The sequence below is a fragment of the Pleurodeles waltl genome, chromosome 7 (genome assembly GCF_031143425.1).
Source record: "Pleurodeles waltl isolate 20211129_DDA chromosome 7, aPleWal1.hap1.20221129, whole genome shotgun sequence".
NCBI classification, from domain to species: Eukaryota; Metazoa; Chordata; class Amphibia; order Caudata; family Salamandridae; genus Pleurodeles; species Pleurodeles waltl.
Window position 1 is genome coordinate 100184831 of NC_090446.1, and position 18045 is coordinate 100202875.

The 18045-nt window shown below is 48.2% G+C and overlaps 1 protein-coding gene across 2 annotated transcripts in view; it reads right to left on the reverse strand.

Annotated features, from left to right (window-relative positions):
* LAMA5 (laminin subunit alpha 5) overlaps positions 1-18045 on the reverse strand; it is a 467726-nt gene that overhangs the window by 272042 nt on the left and 177639 nt on the right. For both annotated transcript variants that reach the window (XM_069243153.1, XM_069243152.1), the window contains exons 24-27: positions 17279-17421; positions 16857-16963; positions 13901-14054; positions 6933-7093 (exon numbers count right to left, since the gene is read on the reverse strand). In XM_069243153.1, coding sequence (XP_069099254.1) covers positions 6933-7093; positions 13901-14054; positions 16857-16963; positions 17279-17421 — 565 coding nt within the window. The remainder of the gene's footprint in view (positions 1-6932; positions 7094-13900; positions 14055-16856; positions 16964-17278; positions 17422-18045) is intronic.

Sequence of the window (18045 nt, forward strand, 5' to 3'; positions counted from 1 at the left end):
TTGGGTTTAAGCTTCATGTGCAACCGTTAAGGGCACAGGAGATTGAAGGCAATAAAATGGCAACTTTGTAAAAGTGGCGCACTGTAACTTGTTACATTAATTTCGACATGAGAACTATGTGAGGCTTAACAAGGTGCTTTATACATTGGAGTATCAACTTTGGTAGCACCATTCAGGAGTTAGCATAGCTAAGGGGGTCAGTGTGTAACCCTGCACTTGCTAACGGGGCGACCAAGTCTTTCCACCATAAAAATTACAGTTTCGTGTTTTTACAGTTAGAACATGTAAAATACAAGTTCTTCCCATGCAATATGCTGCACCCTTCCTTAGGGCTTAGTAGGCCTGCCATAGGGGTGATTTACACTTCTTTCAGAGGGACAGCTGACTTTGCCGTGGCTTTTAAATGGCGAAGTCAGGCTAGCAGTTCCAAATTGCCCTTCCAGTCTGCACAGGCAGACTGGCAGACTGGCAGACACTTTTTTCACCTCAGGCTTGCACAACCAGTGCTGCAATCTCCAAGGGGGGAGGGTTGGGGAAGACTCCTTAACTTACAGGTCCTGGGTACCATATGCTACCTACTTACAGGCAGGTAGCTTGTGCCAAATGGGTATAGAAAATGTAACATACATATTTTGGGAGTCAGGGCACTGGCAATGAGGTCTGGTTAGCAGTCAGTGCACTCTCGCAGTCAAAAAACCAGCAGCATCAGTGTAGGAAGTTGGCTCTGTATGTGCTATTTCAAAGTAAGGAATAGCATGCACAGAGTCCAAGGGTTCCCCTTAGAGGTAAGATAGTGGCAAAAAGAGATAATACTAATGCTCTATTTTGTGGTAGTGTGGTCGAGCAGTAGGCTTATCAAAGGAGTAGTGTTAAGCATTTGTTGTACATACACACAGGCAATAAATGAGGAACACACACTCAGAGACAAATCCAGCCAATAGGTTTTGTTATAGAAAAATATATTTTCTTAGTTTATTTTAAGAACCACAAGTTCAAATTCTACATGTAATATCTCATTTCAAAGGTATTGCAGGTAAGTACTTTAGGAACTTTGAATAATCACAGTAGCATATATACTTTTTACATACAACACAATAAGCTGTTTTAAAAGTGGACACAGTAATTTTCACAGTTCCTGGGGGAGGTAAAGTATTGTTATTTTTAGCAGGTAAGTAAGTCACTTACAGGTCTCAGTTTTGGGTCCAAGGTAGCCCACCGTTGGGGGTTCAGAGCAACCCCAAAGTTACCACACCAGCAGCTCAGGGCCGGTCAGGTGCAGAGGTCAAAGAGGTGCCCAAAACACATAGGCTTCAATGGAGAGAAGGGGGTGCCCCGGTTCCAGTCTGCCAGCAGGTAAGTACCCGCGTCTTCGGAGGGCAGACCAGGGGGGTTTTGTAGGGCACCGGGGGGGACACAAGTCAGCACAAAAAGTACACCCTCAGCAGCGCGGGGGCGGCCAGATGCAGTGTGTAAACAAGCGTCGGGTTCTCTGTAGGTTTCAATGGGAGACCAAGGGGTCTCTTCAGCGGTGCAGGCAGGCAAGGGGGGGGGCACCTCGGGGTAGCCACCACCTGGGAAAGGGAGAGGGCCTCCTGGGGGTCACTCCTGCACAGAAGTTCCGTTCCTTCAGGTGCTGGGGGCTGCGGGTGCAGGGTCTTTTCCAGCCGTCGGGACTTTAGGTTCAGGCAGTCGCGGTCAGGGGGAGCCTCGGGATTCCCTCTGCAGGCGTCGCTGTGGGGGCTCAGGGGGGACAACATTGGTTACTCACGGACTCGGAGTCGCCGGAAGGTCCTCCCTGAGGTGTTGGTTCTCCACCAGTCGAGTCGGGGTCGGCGGGTGCAGTGTTGCAAGTTTCACGCTTCTTGCGGGGGAGTTGCAGGGGTCTTTAAATCTGCTACTTGAAACAAAGTTGCAGTTCTTTTGGAGCAGGGCCGCTGTCCTCGGGAGTTTCTGGTCTTTCTCGAAGTCGGGCAGTCCTCAGAGGATTCAGAGGTCGCTGGTCCCTTGGAAAGCGTCGCTGGAGCAGGTTTCTTTGGAAGGCAGGAGACAGGCCGGTGAGTCTGGAGCCAAAGCAGTTGGTGTCTTCTGTTCTTCCTCTGCAGGGGTTTTTCAGCTCAGCAGTCTTCTTCTTCTTGTAGTTTCAGGAATCTAAATTCTGAGGTTCAGGGAAGCCCTTAAATACTAAAATTAAGGGCGTGTTTAGGTCTGGGGGGTTAGTAGCCAATGGCTACTAGCCCTGAGGGTGGGTACACCCTCTTTGTGCCTCCTCCCAAGGGGAGGGGGGCACATCCCTAATCCTATTGGGGGAATCCTCCATCTGCAAGATGGAGGATTTCTAAAAGTTAGAGTCACTTCAGCTCAGGACACCTTAGGGGCTGTCCTGACTGGTCAGTGACTCCTCCTTGTTTTTCTCATTATTTTCTCCGGCCTTGCCGCCAAAAGTGGGGGCCGTGGCCGGAGGGGGCGGGCAACTCCACTAGCTGGAGTGTCCTGCTGTGCTGGCACAAAGGGGTGAGCCTTTGAGGCTCACCGCCAGGTGTGACAGCTCCTGCCTGGGGGAGGTGTTAGCATCTCCACCCAGTGCAGGCTTTGTTACTGGCCTCAGAGTGACAAAGGCACTCTCCCCATGGGGCCAGCAACATGTCACGGTTGTGGCAGGCTGCTGGAACCAGTCAGCCTACACAGATATTTGGTTAAGGTTTCAGGGGGCACCTCTAAGGTGCCCTCTGGGGTGTAGTTTACAATAAAATGTACACTGGCATCAGTGTGCATTTATTGTGCTGAGAAGTTTGATACCAAACTTCCCAGTTTTCAGTGTAGCCATTATGGTGCTGTGGAGTTCGTGTAAAACAGACTCCCAGACCATATACTCTTATGGCTACCCTGCACTTACAATGTCTAAGGTATTGCTTAGACACTGTAGGGGCACAGTGCTCATGCACTGGTGCCCTCACCTATGGTATGGTGCACCCTGCCTTAGGGCTGTAAGGCCTACTAGAGGGGTGACTTATCTATACCTGCATAGGCAGTGAGAGGCTGGCATGGCACCCTGAGGGGAGTGCCATGTCGACTTACTCGTTTTGTTCTCACCAGCACACACAAGCTGGCAAGCAGTGTGTCTGTGCTGAGTGAGGGGTCTCCAGGGTGGCATAAGACATGCTGCAGCCCTTAGAGACCTTCCTTTGCATCAGGGCCCTTGGTACCAGGGGTACCACTTACAAGGGACTTATCTGGATGCCAGGGTGTGCCAATTGTGGAATCAAAAGTACAGGTTAGGGAAAGAACACTGGTGCTGGGGCCTGGTTAGCAGGCCTCAGCACACTTTCAATTCAAAACATAGCATCAGCAAAGGCAAAAAGTCAGGGGGTAACCATGCCAAGGAGGCATTTCCTTACAATCAGTAAAAAAAAAAAAGAAAAAAAAAAAAAGAAACTGTGGCCATACAAAAAGTGTATTTCCTTACAACACACCACTTAATGAACTGTTATTTGGGCATAAAACCGAGCGGTACTCATTTAAATATCTGGAGGCTGAAAGGTCGTGTTAGGATTCAAACCTATGGCCTCTAGGTTAAATACACAATTCGGCTAAGGCTAAATTGTTTCATTATGGTCATTTTGTTCAGGAAAGGCCTTAAGAAAGGCAGGCTTGTTTTGTCTACTGCAGTCTTCACTCTCTTCCATCCACCTCTCTGCTGCCGAGGTGTATGATTTATGATGGTGTATCTGTATGTGTGAATGGAATGATGCAAACATACTTGCTCCTTCATGGAAAGTTAGAATGCTCCCATCCCAATTTCTGCAGATGTGTTTTTTCTCTCTCTCTCTCCCTCTCTCCCTCTCTCCCTCCCCTCCCACCAACCCACCTGCTTGTTCTAGGGGGGGGGACATTATTAGATAACAAATGCAATGGCAGAGAGACTGTCATTGTTCACCATTTTTGGAGAAAAGAATAAAGCCTGACTGATACAAAATGAAATAGTTCTGTGTCTGCCGTGGATCTCCCTTTGGATGGTCCCACGTTCCATCACTAACAATACGCTGAACTGACAAAGTGTGAGAAGGGAACCCTGGCCACTAGATGATAGTGGATTTTGTTTACTATTATTACAGGTCAGGTATCCAACAAATCTGAACAATTAAGGCCAGAAACATCACTGCTAATCACATATAGTGAACTTCCAAGGGCCATTGTAATGGCTCGGGTCATTCACTGCAAATCTCTTGGTAGAGGGAGTGTAGGAAGTTGGCTCTGTATGTGCTATTTCAAAGTAAGGAATAGCATGCACAGAGTCCAAGGGTTCCCCTTAGAGGTAAAATAGTGGTAAAAATAGATAATACTAATGCTCTATTTTGTGGTAGTGTGGTCGAGCAGTAGGCTTATCCAAGGAGTAGTGTTAAGCATTTGTTGTACATACACATAGACAATAAATGAGGTACACACACTCAGAGACAAATCCAGCCAATAGGTTTTGTTATAGAAAAATATCTTTTCTTAGTTTATTTTAAGAACCACAGGTTCAAATTTAACATGTAATATCTTGTTTGAAAGGTATTGCAGGTAAGTACATTAGGAACTTTGAATCATTTCAATTGCATGTATACTTTTCAAGTTATTGACAAATAGCTACTTTAAAAGTGGACACTTAGTGCAATTTTCACAGTTCCTAGGGGAGGTAAGTATTTGTTAGGTTAACCAGGTAAGTAGGACACTTACAGGGCTTAGTTCTTGGTCCAAAGTAGCCCACCGTTGGGGGTTCAGAGCAACCCCAAAGTTACCACACCAGCAGCTCAGGGCCGGTCAGGTGCAGAGTTCAAAGTGGTGCCCAAAACACATAGGCTTCAATGGAGAAGGGGGTGCCCCGGTTCCAGTCTGCTAGCAGGTAAGTACCCGCGTCTTCGGAGGGCAGACCAGGGGGGTTTTGTAGGGCACCGGGGGGGACACAAGCCCACACAGGAATTTCACCCTCAGCGGCGCGGGGGCAGCCGGGTGCAGTGTTAGAACAAGCGTCGGGTTTGTAGTGTTAGTCTATGGGAGATCTAGGGATCTCTTCAGCGCTGCAGGCAGGCAAGGGGGGGGTTCCTCGGGGAAACCTCCACTTGGGCAAGGGAGAGGGACTCCTGGGGGTCACTTCTCCCGTGAAAGTCCGGTCCTTCAGGTCCTGGGGGCTGCGGGTGCAGGGTCTCTCCCAGGCGTCGGGTTTTGGATTCAAGGAGTCGCGGTCAGGGGAAGCCTCGGGATTCCCTCTGCAGGCGGCGCTGTGGGGGCTCAGGGGGGACAGGTTTTGGTACTCACAGTCTTAGAGTAGTCCTGGGGTCCCTCCTGAGGTGTTGGATCTCCACCAGCCGAGTCGGGGTCGCCGGGTGCAGTGTTGCAAGTCTCACGCTTCTTGCGGGGAGCTTGCAGGGTTCTTTCAAGGCTGCTGGAAACAAAGTTGCAGCCTTTCTTGGAGCAGGTCCGCTGTCCTCTGGAGTTTCTTGTCTTTTCGAAGCAGGGGCAGTCCTCAGAGGATGTCGAGGTCGCTGGTCCCTTTGGAAGGCGTCGCTGGAGCAGGATCTTTGGAAGGCAGGAGACAGGCCGGTGAGTTTCTGGAGCCAAGGCAGTTGTCGTCTTCTGGTCTTCCTCTGCAGGGGTTTTCAGCTAGGCAGTCCTTCTTCTTGTTGTTGCAGGAATCTGATTTTCTAGGGTTCAGGGTAGCCCTTAAATACTAAATTTAAGGGCGTGTTTAGGTCTGGGGGGTTAGTAGCCAATGGCTACTAGCCCTGAGGGTGGGTACACCCTCTTTGTGCCTCCTCCCAAGGGGAGGGGGTCACAATCCTAACCCTATTGGGGGAATCCTCCATCTGCAAGATGGAGGATTTCTAAAAGTTAGAGTCACTTCAGCTCAGGACACCTTAGGGGCTGTCCTGACTGGCCAGTGACTCCTCCTTGTTGTTTTCTTTGTTCCCTCCAGCCTTGCCGCCAAAAGTGGGGGCCGTGGCCGGAGGGGGCGGGCAACTCCACTAAGCTGGAGTGCCCTGCTGGGCTGTGACAAAGGGGTGAGCCTTTGAGGCTCACCGCCAGGTGTCACAGCTCCTGCCTGGGGGAGGTGTTAGCATCTCCACCCAGTGCAGGCTTTGTTACTGGCCTCAGAGTGACAAAGGCACTCTCCCCATGGGGCCAGCAACATGTCTCTAGTGTGGCAGGCTGCTGGAACTAGTCAGCCTACACAGACAGTCGGTTAAGTTTCAGGGGGCACCTCTAAGGTGCCCTCTGGGGTGTATTTTGCAATAAAATGTACACTGGCATCAGTGTGCATTTATTGTGCTGAGAAGTTTGATACCAAACTTCCCAGTTTTCAGTGTAGCCATTATGGTGCTGTGGAGTTCGTGTAAAACAGACTCCCAGACCATATACTCTTATGGCTACCCTGCACTTACAATGTCTAAGGTTTTGCTTAGACACTGTAGGGGCACAGTGCTCATGCACTGGTACCCTCACCTATGGTATAGTGCACCCTGCCTTAGGGCTTTAAGGCCTGCTAGAGGGGTGTCTTACCTATACTGCATAGGCAGTGAGAGGCTGGCATGGCACCCTGAGGGGAGTGCCATGTCGACTTACTCATTTTGTTCTCACCAGCACACACAGGCTTGTAAGCAGTGTGTCTGTGCTGAGTGAGGGGTCTCTAGGGTGGCATAATACATGCTACAGCCCTTAGAGACCTTCCCTGGCATCAGGGCCCTTGGTACCAGAGGTACCAGTTACAAGGGACTTATCTGGATGCCAGGGTGTGCCAATTGTGGAAACAATGGTACATTTTAGGTGAGAGAACACTGGTGCTGGGGCCTGGTTAGCAGGGTCCCAGCACACTTCTCAGTCAAGTCAGCATCAGTATCAGGCAAAAAGTGGGGGGTAACTGCAACAGGGAGCCATTTCTTTACAGGGAGCATTACCTGTAACTGCATGGGTAGAATATGAAGGCCGCTTCCTGGGGTCCCAACTGTGGTGTAGTCACCGCGAGCCCGGATGTTTGCAAACCCCCGTTGTTGCCATATTCCACCAGCAGGACGTATCGTCCGGGGCGGGGAAGAGAGAGCTGAAGCTGGACGTCCACCTACAAAAGAAGAGATTACAAAAAAATCTTCAAAATTGTGACTTACTCTTCAGACATCAAACATCCAGATCACCCACAGCCGAACCAAACAGGAAGCCTGCAAACAAACCACAGCTCTTTGTTTTGTGTATATACATTGCACCATTTATAAACCCAAATGTGATATCCACATTCCTAAGCCAGAAAAGGCCAAACTTATACTGAACAACCCAAAAATGACAAACCAATTTCAAAGGACACTGACATCTCCATGAACATGGCAGCTTTCAAAGACTACTAGAGCCCAACTCTGCAGACATTAACTAGAGATATCTGCACCATGGGAGCGCTCAAGTAAAAACTGTCCTTCCCGGGTTCTGATCCCAGATTTTTAAAGTCCTGAAGTGTGCCAGCTTCCAAGCATCTATAAAAAAAAAAGGAATGGAATTGAGACTCTAGGCTCAGGTAAGGAAATCATCTTGTGCCCACAATGAGAAGACCTTTGTCACTATTTGTTTTTGTTCGCATTCTGTTTATCACTGTGGGACTCAATTAACTGGACTGTTTACATATTCGTTCAGGCATCTGCCCCACTATCTAACTGACCTACAACAGAGCAAAGGTCCACAAAGGCAAGCTGGACAACAAATAGGTGTGGAGTCTGCAAAAATAGCTTGGTATCACTGTACTAGGCAGAAGAGAAAGATCTCATTAGGTCAAGAGTACGAGACTTCGCATTCAACTGCACACTCAGTAACCAAGTGACTAAACATCTATTTCCCTCAATAACACCCTCTTGACAAAACTACTCCTGGACGAACTGTTGACTTTCTGGGCCTCAGCTCTACGATCTGCCAAAATAGGAACACTGGCAGTCATCACACGGGCTGTGGTAGGTTTCATCAAGGGCCTTTAGAAATAAGACCTTGGCAGCCCGAAGCATCTTCAAAACCAGGTACATCATCTATGAAGCCATCACAACTGACACCCCTGGCTATCTGGCTGACAAGCTCACCATCTTCAGGGGCTCTTGGTACACCTGCAACCAAGACATCATCATCCGGAGAATGAAGTGCAAAGCAGAAAAAACAAGGCACTACACCTTACTCCATCTAAGCACCAGGAATATTTCAAATGACTTATGTGTCCATCAAGACTGCTTCAACCTTGCTCCAAATTAGGAACCAGTTGAAGACACATCTTTAAAGAAAACAACATCACTCTCTTGATTTTACAAACCTATTTATTCTTTCAATCCTCCATGCCTGCATCTTTGTCTTTGACCCAGTACAGCGCTCTGCTGCCATTAGACTAGATTTGCGCTATACACATAACATGAACATTTAAGGGCTCACAGAACTCTGAAACCTCATTCAGAAGCTTCAAATCCTCTGCAGCACTTAAGCCCCTTGCATTTATATCCACTTAGCCACTGTTAAATGTGCCTTTATAAAGCTGGCCATCTATGCAGTGTACAAATGTTGGGGTACACTATGCAGATAGTACAGGAGTGCCTTATTGGCTGACAAACATTTAAGTAATAACCCTAAATGCTCTCTTTTGTGGTAGTGTGGATGAGCAGTTCTGGCTTATCAGAGGGTAGTGCTAAGCATTTTTTTTAACAAGGAGTCAATAAATGAGACACACTCGAGAAGAAACTTGAGATCAACTTAGAAAAATAACATTTTTATCTTATTTTAAACACCAAGGTCTTCAAGCTCAGGTAAGTACTTTTTGAGTTAGCAATATTTCAACACTTAGAAAATACAGCTGTCAGAGTTGAGGCATGGACCTAAAACACGGCAATGTTGTCCTTTGGGGAGAATGTACACTGCACAGGGTCACTTGTCAACTACTTACAGGAGTATTCTTCAGGATTTAAGGTAAGTAGGTGTAGGAAAGAAGCCTATTTCTAGCATGGTTACCCCACTTTTTTGCTTCTTTGACTGTGTTCACTGGGATCCTGGTAACCATGACCACAGTGATTATGCTCTCTCCTTGTAAACTTGGTTGCTGGAACCTTTTTCACCCCACATTTGGCATAATGGTGCTCCCATGCAAGTCCCTAGTATATGGTACCTAGGTACCCAGGGCATTGGGGTACCAGAGGATCCCTATGGGCTGCAGCATGTATTATGCCACCCATAGTGAGCACATGCAAAGTGTTCCTCAGGCCTGCCATTGCAACCTGCATGAAAGGGTGCATGCACCCTTTCACCACCAGGTCACTGCAAGTCACCCCTATGGCAGGCCCTTCTAGCCCAGAGGGCAGGGTGCAAGTACTTGTGTGAGGGCACCCCTGCACTAGCAGAGGTGCCCCCACGAACTCCATCCCCATTTTCCTGGTCTTCGTGAGTGCGCGGATGCCATTTTATGCATTTACTAGACATAGGTCACTACCTATGTACAGCTACATAATGGTAACTCCGAACCTGGGCATGTTTGGAATCATACCCCAATACTATTGCAAGTATTGGAAGTATAATTCTGTGCACTCTGGGGCCTCCTTAGAGGACCTCCAACAATGCCAACACCAGTCTTACAGGGTTTTCCGGGCAACCCAAGCTGCTGCCACCCCACAGACAGGTTTCTGCCCTCCTGCTGCTTGATCTGATCAAGATCAGGAAAGCAGAACAAAGGATTTCCTTTGGGAGAAGGAGGTAACACCCTCTCCCTTTGGAAACAAGTATGACTGTCTTGGGAGGGGTAGCCTCACCAAGCCACTGGCTGTGCTTTGAAGGACACATTTGGTGTTGTCCATGCATAAACTAGTCCACACCAGTTCAGGGACCTCCAGTCCCTGATCTGGTGCAAAACTGGACAATGGAAAGGGGAGTGACTACTCCCCTGTCCATCACCACCCCGGGTGTGGTGCTCAGAGCTCCTCCAGAGGGTCACTGGGCTCTGCCATCTTGCTTTTAAGGTTGTCAAGGAACTCTGGGAGCATCTGGGTGGCCAGGTCAGGCAGGTGATATCAGAGGCACCTTCTGATAGGTGGTCACCTGGCTAGGTGACCAAGCCCACTCTCTGGGCTACTTAGGGTCTTCCTCTGGGGTGGCTCGACAGATTCGACTTGCAACATTCCAGCAGGATTCCTCTGCAACCTTCACTTCAACTTCTGGCCTCCGGAACTGCAACTAAACCCCTCAGGACTAGACAATCTGCCTCCAGAAAGAAGAACCCTTCTGGAACATTGTTTCCCAGGCTCCTGGCAGCAACTGCAACATTTCCACTGGCTGTGCATTCACTGAGGGTGGCGAGGCTTCAGCCTGTACTATAAGGAAGAAGGAATCTCCCTTGGAGTGAAGGAGTCACCCCCTGCATCCGCAGGCACCTACTGTAACGATGACCGGCTGCATGGATACCCTCTCATCCTGAGCTGCGTGGATCCTGCATTACGGGTGGTGGTCCAGAGTAGTCCTCTTGGTCCTCTCTGCCAGCTGTCCAACTTTGGCGGAGGTAAGCCCTTGTCCTTCCCACGCAAGACAGTACCCCCGTGCTCCATGTCTCTTGCAGCTGCCAAGGCTTGTTTGCATCTCCTCCAAGGGAACTTCAGGCTACGTGCAACTCCAGCCCCCAGCACTCCTTCCTGCGATGCACAGCCCTCTGTGTGGTTCACCTGCGGCATGGGATCCCTTTCTATAGTGCTGTATGGGCTTCTTCTGCGACTTCTGTGTCCCCGTCCTGTGGGACTCCTGTGGATGTTCCTTTGGGCCCTCTGCGTCGCTGAGGGTCCCCTGTAACTCCCCCTCCTGGGTTGAGTCCTTCTGGGCCTTGCTGGTCCCTGGCAGCACCACTTTTCACCAACCGCAAACTTGCCTTTGCCAAGGCTTGTTGAAGGAAATCCTGCACTGGCACCCATCTGCAATCTTCACTCAAGCGTGGCATATATTCTGCATCCCTTAGGAACTCTCCTCCGGCTCAAGGGCTGCAGTGCTGACCTGATCATCATCTTCGACCAACTCCTGCAAGTACAGCTGGGTGGGTAGTAGCTCCTACTTCCCCTGGACTCCACTGACACTTTTGGACTTGGTCCCCCTGTCTCCACAGGTCTTCCTCTCCAGGAACCCACCACTGGTTTCTTGCAGTCTTGTCTGGGTACCTTCTTTTCCTTCCTTTTGGGTGGTTTGGGGAAATTCCAGTGATTTACTCCTGCTTTCCTGGTCGCTGGGGGGTACTGTGTTACTTACCTCTGTGGATTTCTAGAACTCCCAGCTCCCCTCTACACATTCCACTTACCTAGGTAGGGGTCCTGGGTTTGCATTCCATTTTTTAGTATATGGTTTGGGCTCCGCCTAGGGTCACTATTGGTTATTTGCAATTGCACTGTTTTCTAACCTTTTCTATGCCTATTGCTGTTTACTAGTGTATATAATTAGTGTATTACTTACCTCCTATTGTGGGGGTTGCCCTTCTAGTATCTTGTGGCATTGTGTATTCTTTCATGTGTGTAAGTGCTGTGTGACTACAGTGGGTTTGCATGAGTTTTGCATGTCTCCTAGTAAGTCTTGGCTGCTCATCCACAGCTACCTCTAGAGAGCCTGGCGTCTAGACACTGCCTACACTTCACTAGGAGGGGATACCTGGTATAAGGTGTAAGTACCATAGGTACCCACCACACACCAGGCCAGCTTCCTACAGTAGGGGCCAAGGTCTTTAGAACCACCAGCCGTTTCAGGTTACCTGCCCAGGTGTGTCCAGGTGCAGAGGTGCTCCTAGCGGTAGTAGCCTTGGACGCTATGCAATATTGTCAATGGCAGCAAGTACCTGTAAGAAAAGGGATGCAAGTGGGGCTTGACTCAAAGGAGGGCTCAGTTCTTAAGGATCTCTGAGGCGAGGGGGTACCATTGGTGGTCTTGGATTCGGGCTGTGGGGCTTGGGTGCAGAGTGGTTTTGTCTGGCAGGTCACTGGGGTTAGTGGCTCTCATTCTTTGGGGTTGACCTGGTGATGGGGGAAAACAAGACAGCAGGACGACTCTCGTTATTGGCCTCTCGGTTGCTGATATCCCTCGTTGGTAGGTCAGTCTTGGCAGCATTGGTGTCCACCCTGGACACTTAACAAGCCTTGGTGCTTGCAAGTAGCTGGGATACTCCGGGCAGTGGTGCAGGGAGGCTCCAGGCAGGCTCATCGTCTCGAAGCTATGCTAAGTTGACAGGGCAGCACTCCTTGACAGTCAGGATCCTCTTCCTGGTGTGATGCTCTCTAGGTGGACCCAATTGTCAGCAAAACGGAGAACCGGACAGGAGCGGGTCACGACTGCTGGTGCAGGGAAATGGCTCCTCCACAACAAGGGAGATGCTGTTGGGGGGCATAGTGCTGGCAGTTCTCCAAGGCTCTGGGCGGATGCACACCTGCAGGACTAGTCGGGTCTTTGCACTTGTCAGGACAGGAGCAGGCAGGCTTGCGCCAAGTCTTCAGTTAGTCCACAGTTCTTGTGCCTTTGGCTCTTCTTTACCTTTTTTCCCTTTGTAGTCAAGCAAATCTAAAGTCCTGGTGTTAGAGGGCCACCTAAAATACTCAATTTAGGGGTGCTTAGGGGAGTGTATTGTAGCCACTGGGCTGCTCACCCCTGGGGTGACTACACCTCCTATATGACCACTTCCTCTGGGGAGTGGGCATAACCCTGTCCCAGAATTCCTAATTCCACCAAGAACAAGACGATGGAACCCGTTCTTCATGGAGCACATAAGGCAGCTCACCTTAGGGGTGTGACTAGTCTGGTAGTGCAACACACATACCTAATTTCCCACCTGTTCTGCTGTCAAATGGACCTCAGGGCAGGGGTGACAGGGTCGCATATCGATGGGCAGCAGTAGCTTTGAAGCCTCCAGCCCAGATATGCTGATTTACTAGCCATCCTGCTGGAGGAGGGGAGAACACCTTCCTCCAGAGCAGGCATCGTTTCTGACCTCTTAGAGCACAGGCTCTCACCTCCAGGGACTCAAAAACTCACCTGTGGTGGCAGGCTGGTCAATACCAGTCAGCCAGCACACAAGAGGACTAATAGGTTTCAGGGGACACCTTTAAGCTGCCCTCTGGGTGAATGTCATAATAAATCCATACTGTCATCAGTATGGATTTATTAAGATGAGGTGTTTGGTACCAAACACCATAGGATTCAGAGAAGCCTCTACGTAGCTTGGTAACTCATAATAAGCAGGGTTCAATACATACCTTGAGATGGCTTCCCTGTTCACTCGTAATATCTAGTACTAGAACGAGAAATCCTAGGGGCATATCTGTTCATGCAGATATGTCCTCACATAAAATCAAATGCACCCTGCCTTGACGCTTGAAGGCCAGTTGTAGGAGGTGACCTACATATATTATATGCAGTGACCTAGGCAAGGCATAAAATGGGTGGGCCACGGCGTGTTTTCACAAATGGTTTGCACCGGACATGCTGCCTGCAGTGGCAGTCTGCATGTAATTTGTATGGAGGTCCCTCTGGGTGGCATAATACACGATGCTGCCCTAAGAGTCCCTCTTTACTAACCATGCCCTAAGTACGAAGGATATTATGTAACAGGGACTTTACAGGGGTGCTAAAGTGTTTGCCAATTGGGTTACAATTGCGTATTTTGTTTTTAGGAGAAAGAACACTGGCACTGGAGACTGGTTAGAAGGCCTCAGTAAACTGTCAGTGTCAAAAAACAGCTTTTAGCAGTTCAAATGGGGGCAAAAAGTGGGTGGACAACCTGCAAAAACTCTGGCTTCCTACAACCCCTACTGCAGGGTGCCACCAGGATGACATGTTAAAAGATGCACAATAAAGTCAAATCATTATGTAAAAAAGTAAAGTGTGCTCTACTAGACAGTGTACTTACATCATTTCCGCTACATGCAACAACTGGTGGCCACTTGGGAGTGACCTGTTGGGCCTGGCACGGCCTTGGCAGGCTGTTGTCGAGTCTACAAAGGCCATTGCTTGCCGAAGAAGACGGGAAACCATCCAAGGGAACAAACTGGTACAAGAGGCAACTGGAAGAACAGGAAAATGAAGGGAATAAGACAGAGAGGCAGTGTTGCCCATTGGAACAGAGAGAGCCTGCTTGAGAGGCAGCTGCAGAAATGAAAAACCCACAATAGGTTATATTTTGTAAACATGCCTTTCCATATCCAGCCACTAGCGTGATGGCAAACTAAAGCAACACATGAGAATCTGGGCAAGTTCCATCATTGAAAAAGTGTAGCTGGAAAAAAGCCCACAGAAGAAGTTAGATAGGAAGTGCAAACCAAGCAGCTGGAGATGTGAGATGAGAAATTCAGAAAAAAAGGTGCCATATAGGGGAATACAGAACAGGCTGCGTAAGTAGTAAAAAGCAAACGGAGGTACAAGATGTTTATGCAGTTTATAAAACATGTAAACCCAATCCTGCTAATTGTATTGCAAAAAAAGAAAGCAGGCCTGGGAAAGATACTGTGTGGTTCATAATGGCAGCATCACAGCCGCAGTGAGGGTCTAACTGGCTCACTGTTTGAGTAGGTAATATGGAACTTTTCTTTTTAGCTTCATCGTGACCTACAATATCTAGCTTCTGAAAAAACTTGGAAGGTTGTGTTAAGCACTACTGGATCTTAGTGTTAACAGAACCTTCAAGGTGTCCTGTGTGTTTCTGAAAGCGATATATCAATCAATCAATCCTCGGATTTATAGAGAGCACTAATCACCGGTGAGGGTATCCAGGCGCTGTAGGAGCTGCGTCTGTCTCAGTCGAACAGCAATCTCATTGAGGTCTCTTCTGAACGCTTTCCCCCAATTTTATCGATGAATACTCCCCACAATATGGTACTTGTCCCACGTACTGGTGCAGAAGCAGCAGACCCCATGAGGTCTGTGTTTGCGAAAGGACACAGAAAGAAAAGGGGAGGCAGAGAACTTCTCGGCTTTGTTGGTTGTGCACAGGAGAGGCTGGAGTGTCTGCAGGGTACAGGCTGGTGCGAGTAAGAGAGGTTCGCTATTAAGATTCTCATCTTTCGTTGGCTGGAAAGACAGACACCTGTTCAGCTTCATGGTCTTTGATCGAATGTCAGAGGAGTAACCAGAACCCCCCTCTGCTCTGTGCTAGGGTCTGTCCACTGAACATGTGTGCAGATGGAGTGGGCTCCATTTCACTGGCACTCCAACACCAGAACGCTGCCATTAGCAAAGATCAGGACCCCGCATCAAGTTACTGCTTCTGGTGAGTGTGGGCAATGAGAGAGGCCACAGAGACACATCAGCGGAAGACACTTAGGCTCAGGCTGATAATCAACATGTACAACACTCTTGTAAATACCAGACAGAGTTCCACCAGACCAAACTCTGTGTTACTAAAATTAGGTACATTGAAATCCTGCCCTAAAACCTGGACAGATGCACACAAAGTCTTAAAATTCACCCAATGAGAGGACTCCCAGGATCTGGAGTGACATCGCACTATCCATCAGGACAATCCCACTTCATCCTCTGGCAGAGAGGGGAAGACATGCCTCTTAAAGAACATCGCATCACAAAGAGTGCATTACTAGTCAAAGTACTAATCTGAATATGCTGATGCAAATCTACTCTATTATAGTATTATTGCTATTGTTTTGTACAGCATAGGTGTGGTGGTTGCTGTAACATTTTCCTGACAAATTAGAAAACTTTTAATACAGTTGTTAAAAAAAAAAAAAAGGGCGTGCAAAAAGCATTATGGACATTTCTCTAAAGACAAACTCTGCAATGTAAACAATAAGAGCGACCAGCAGCTACATGTATCCCTGCAAAGGTCCTTTTTAGAGGTTCTTGGAAGATGCAGAAGGTTTTAAAAAATCCAGTCAGACAGCTGTTCCTTTCCTTATCTTCCAACCTTCTTTTTCCCCTTACTCCAAGGACCGGGCCTTCAAAATTGCTTTGCTCTGCCTGGGCACTCTTAAGTGTTATGTTGCTATCTGTACAAACCTGGTTGCTTGCTGCAATCAGAAATCTTTCCCCAGCTGCTTCCAGTGAAATAAAATAAGCATAAGCACCTTGAGAGGTATCACACTGCAGAACTGTTCGCTGTGTGAAAGAACTGGTATAAAAAGCAATCTCTTGTGTCAGACAGGGCATCCTCTGTCAAATAGGAACTCTGTTCTTACCAGTACGAGAAGGGAATGCTATACATCCCCTCCACATGAAGACAAGCCCTGCTCGTTACCCCCATGGTAAGCCACAACCGATAAAGCTGTGCCCTTGCCTAGCTAGAACAGAAACAGCTCTGCCCAACCCCTTCCAGTACGCAAATGCTGCACAGCTCCTACAGGAACAGAAGCTCAGATCATTAGTGGTTAGAACACACACTTTCCAATTCCCTGCCAGAAAGTTAGCTATGCCTAGTTCCTGCTCAGTCAAATATTTCAGAAGAAAAGCAGAAAACCTTACAGATCAGACTAGTGAGCATTTTGTGAGAGAAAAACACGAACAACCAATTTCACAGCTGTGTAATTAAATTATGTTATCTGTAAAATTTGGGCCCTGCATACTTCCCTGAGGAACACATGTCCTGGTCATTATCAGCTTGAGAACAAACTATAGAAAATGCTGAATCGTAACAACCTCTGTTCGTCCACCTGAAAGATACAAAAACCATCTCCGGCGCTTGCTCTGTACATCCTTCCTAGCTGGTAATCTACTGACAACAGCCTGGAGCCCATTTGAGAAGGGTGAAACATGATCAAAGGAATATATATTTACTGAGTGTTACTTCCTACTACATTGCATAGGAGCATTTTAAAGCAAGCTGCAGATATTGGTTTCTATTAGCACATGGTTCTTACTTTTGATTGGTCTGCTCAGGGGGCGCTGTGTGCATGCAGGCCTCGGTGACTTTAAGCTGTAGGATGGGGGCCTCGTAATAAGCACTGGGCAACAAAACCAGGTAGTCCTGTGAAGAGGAAGACAAGAGTCAAACATGACATCTGCCAGAAGCATTCATTAGGTAGGTTTTGTGGGTTGGTTTAGATAGAGTTTGGGGGGGGATAGCTTCACTTACTCACCACCTCATGGCTGCTCAGATAAGGGGTTTAACCATTGCATCTTACTTGGAAGAATTAATCATATCACTCACTGTACCTCCAGCCCTCCCCAGGGACATCACATGGAACAAGGGTAGCAACACCCCAGGATGCAGGAACTAGAGTGAAGGCAGACAATGGCAACCAGACACACCCCAAGGTGACAAGAGAAAGAATCGCCTCACCAGTAGAATGCCCTCCGCCTCGATGATCACAGACCACACGTTGGGATTCAACACGAACGGCACCCCGTAGCTGTTCTGCGGCACGGTGACAAATGCTGGCTCTGTGGTGGGAGCAAAGATGATCTGCTTGGTCTGTTCAGAGCCTGTCAAGAAGGAGAAATGGAAGCAAGATATTACTGCGACTGCACCAGTGGCCCAGGCATTTCCTCCAGGTAATATGCGCTGTCCTACTGGCCCAAGCATACCACAATGTCTGATATTCACAGGTGCGTATTATGAATACTATTTCGTTTACAGGATCGCCCGAGTATCCAGGACTTATTTTACTGCAGTGAGATTTAAAATATTTGACCAAAAAGTTGATTTTAAACAGTGACCCGCTAGAAGGTCAAACTTCAAGAAAACAATAATATGTGACGTCAGTAGGAAGAGTTTAAAAAAAATAATAAGGCATTGAGGTAAGGCTACGAGACCCAATGCAAGAAGCTGATGACTGCGGAAACAGCATACTAGCCTACATCATCCAGTAGATAAGCAGGTCAAAGAAATGTGAAACCCCGTTTGAAACAAAGGCCATTTCACCCCTGCTCCACTATCTATGCTCTCAAAAAACAACAGCTGATTTTTGTGTAAAAAGTAATCCAATTAGCCTCTTTGAGACCTGATCACTAAACCCTCCATCCTCTTTTAGCCACAAATTGCAGCCTCCTTCCTTAAAAGTTCTGGATTTTTATTAAGATATGGCAGACTTGGTTGATATATTACTT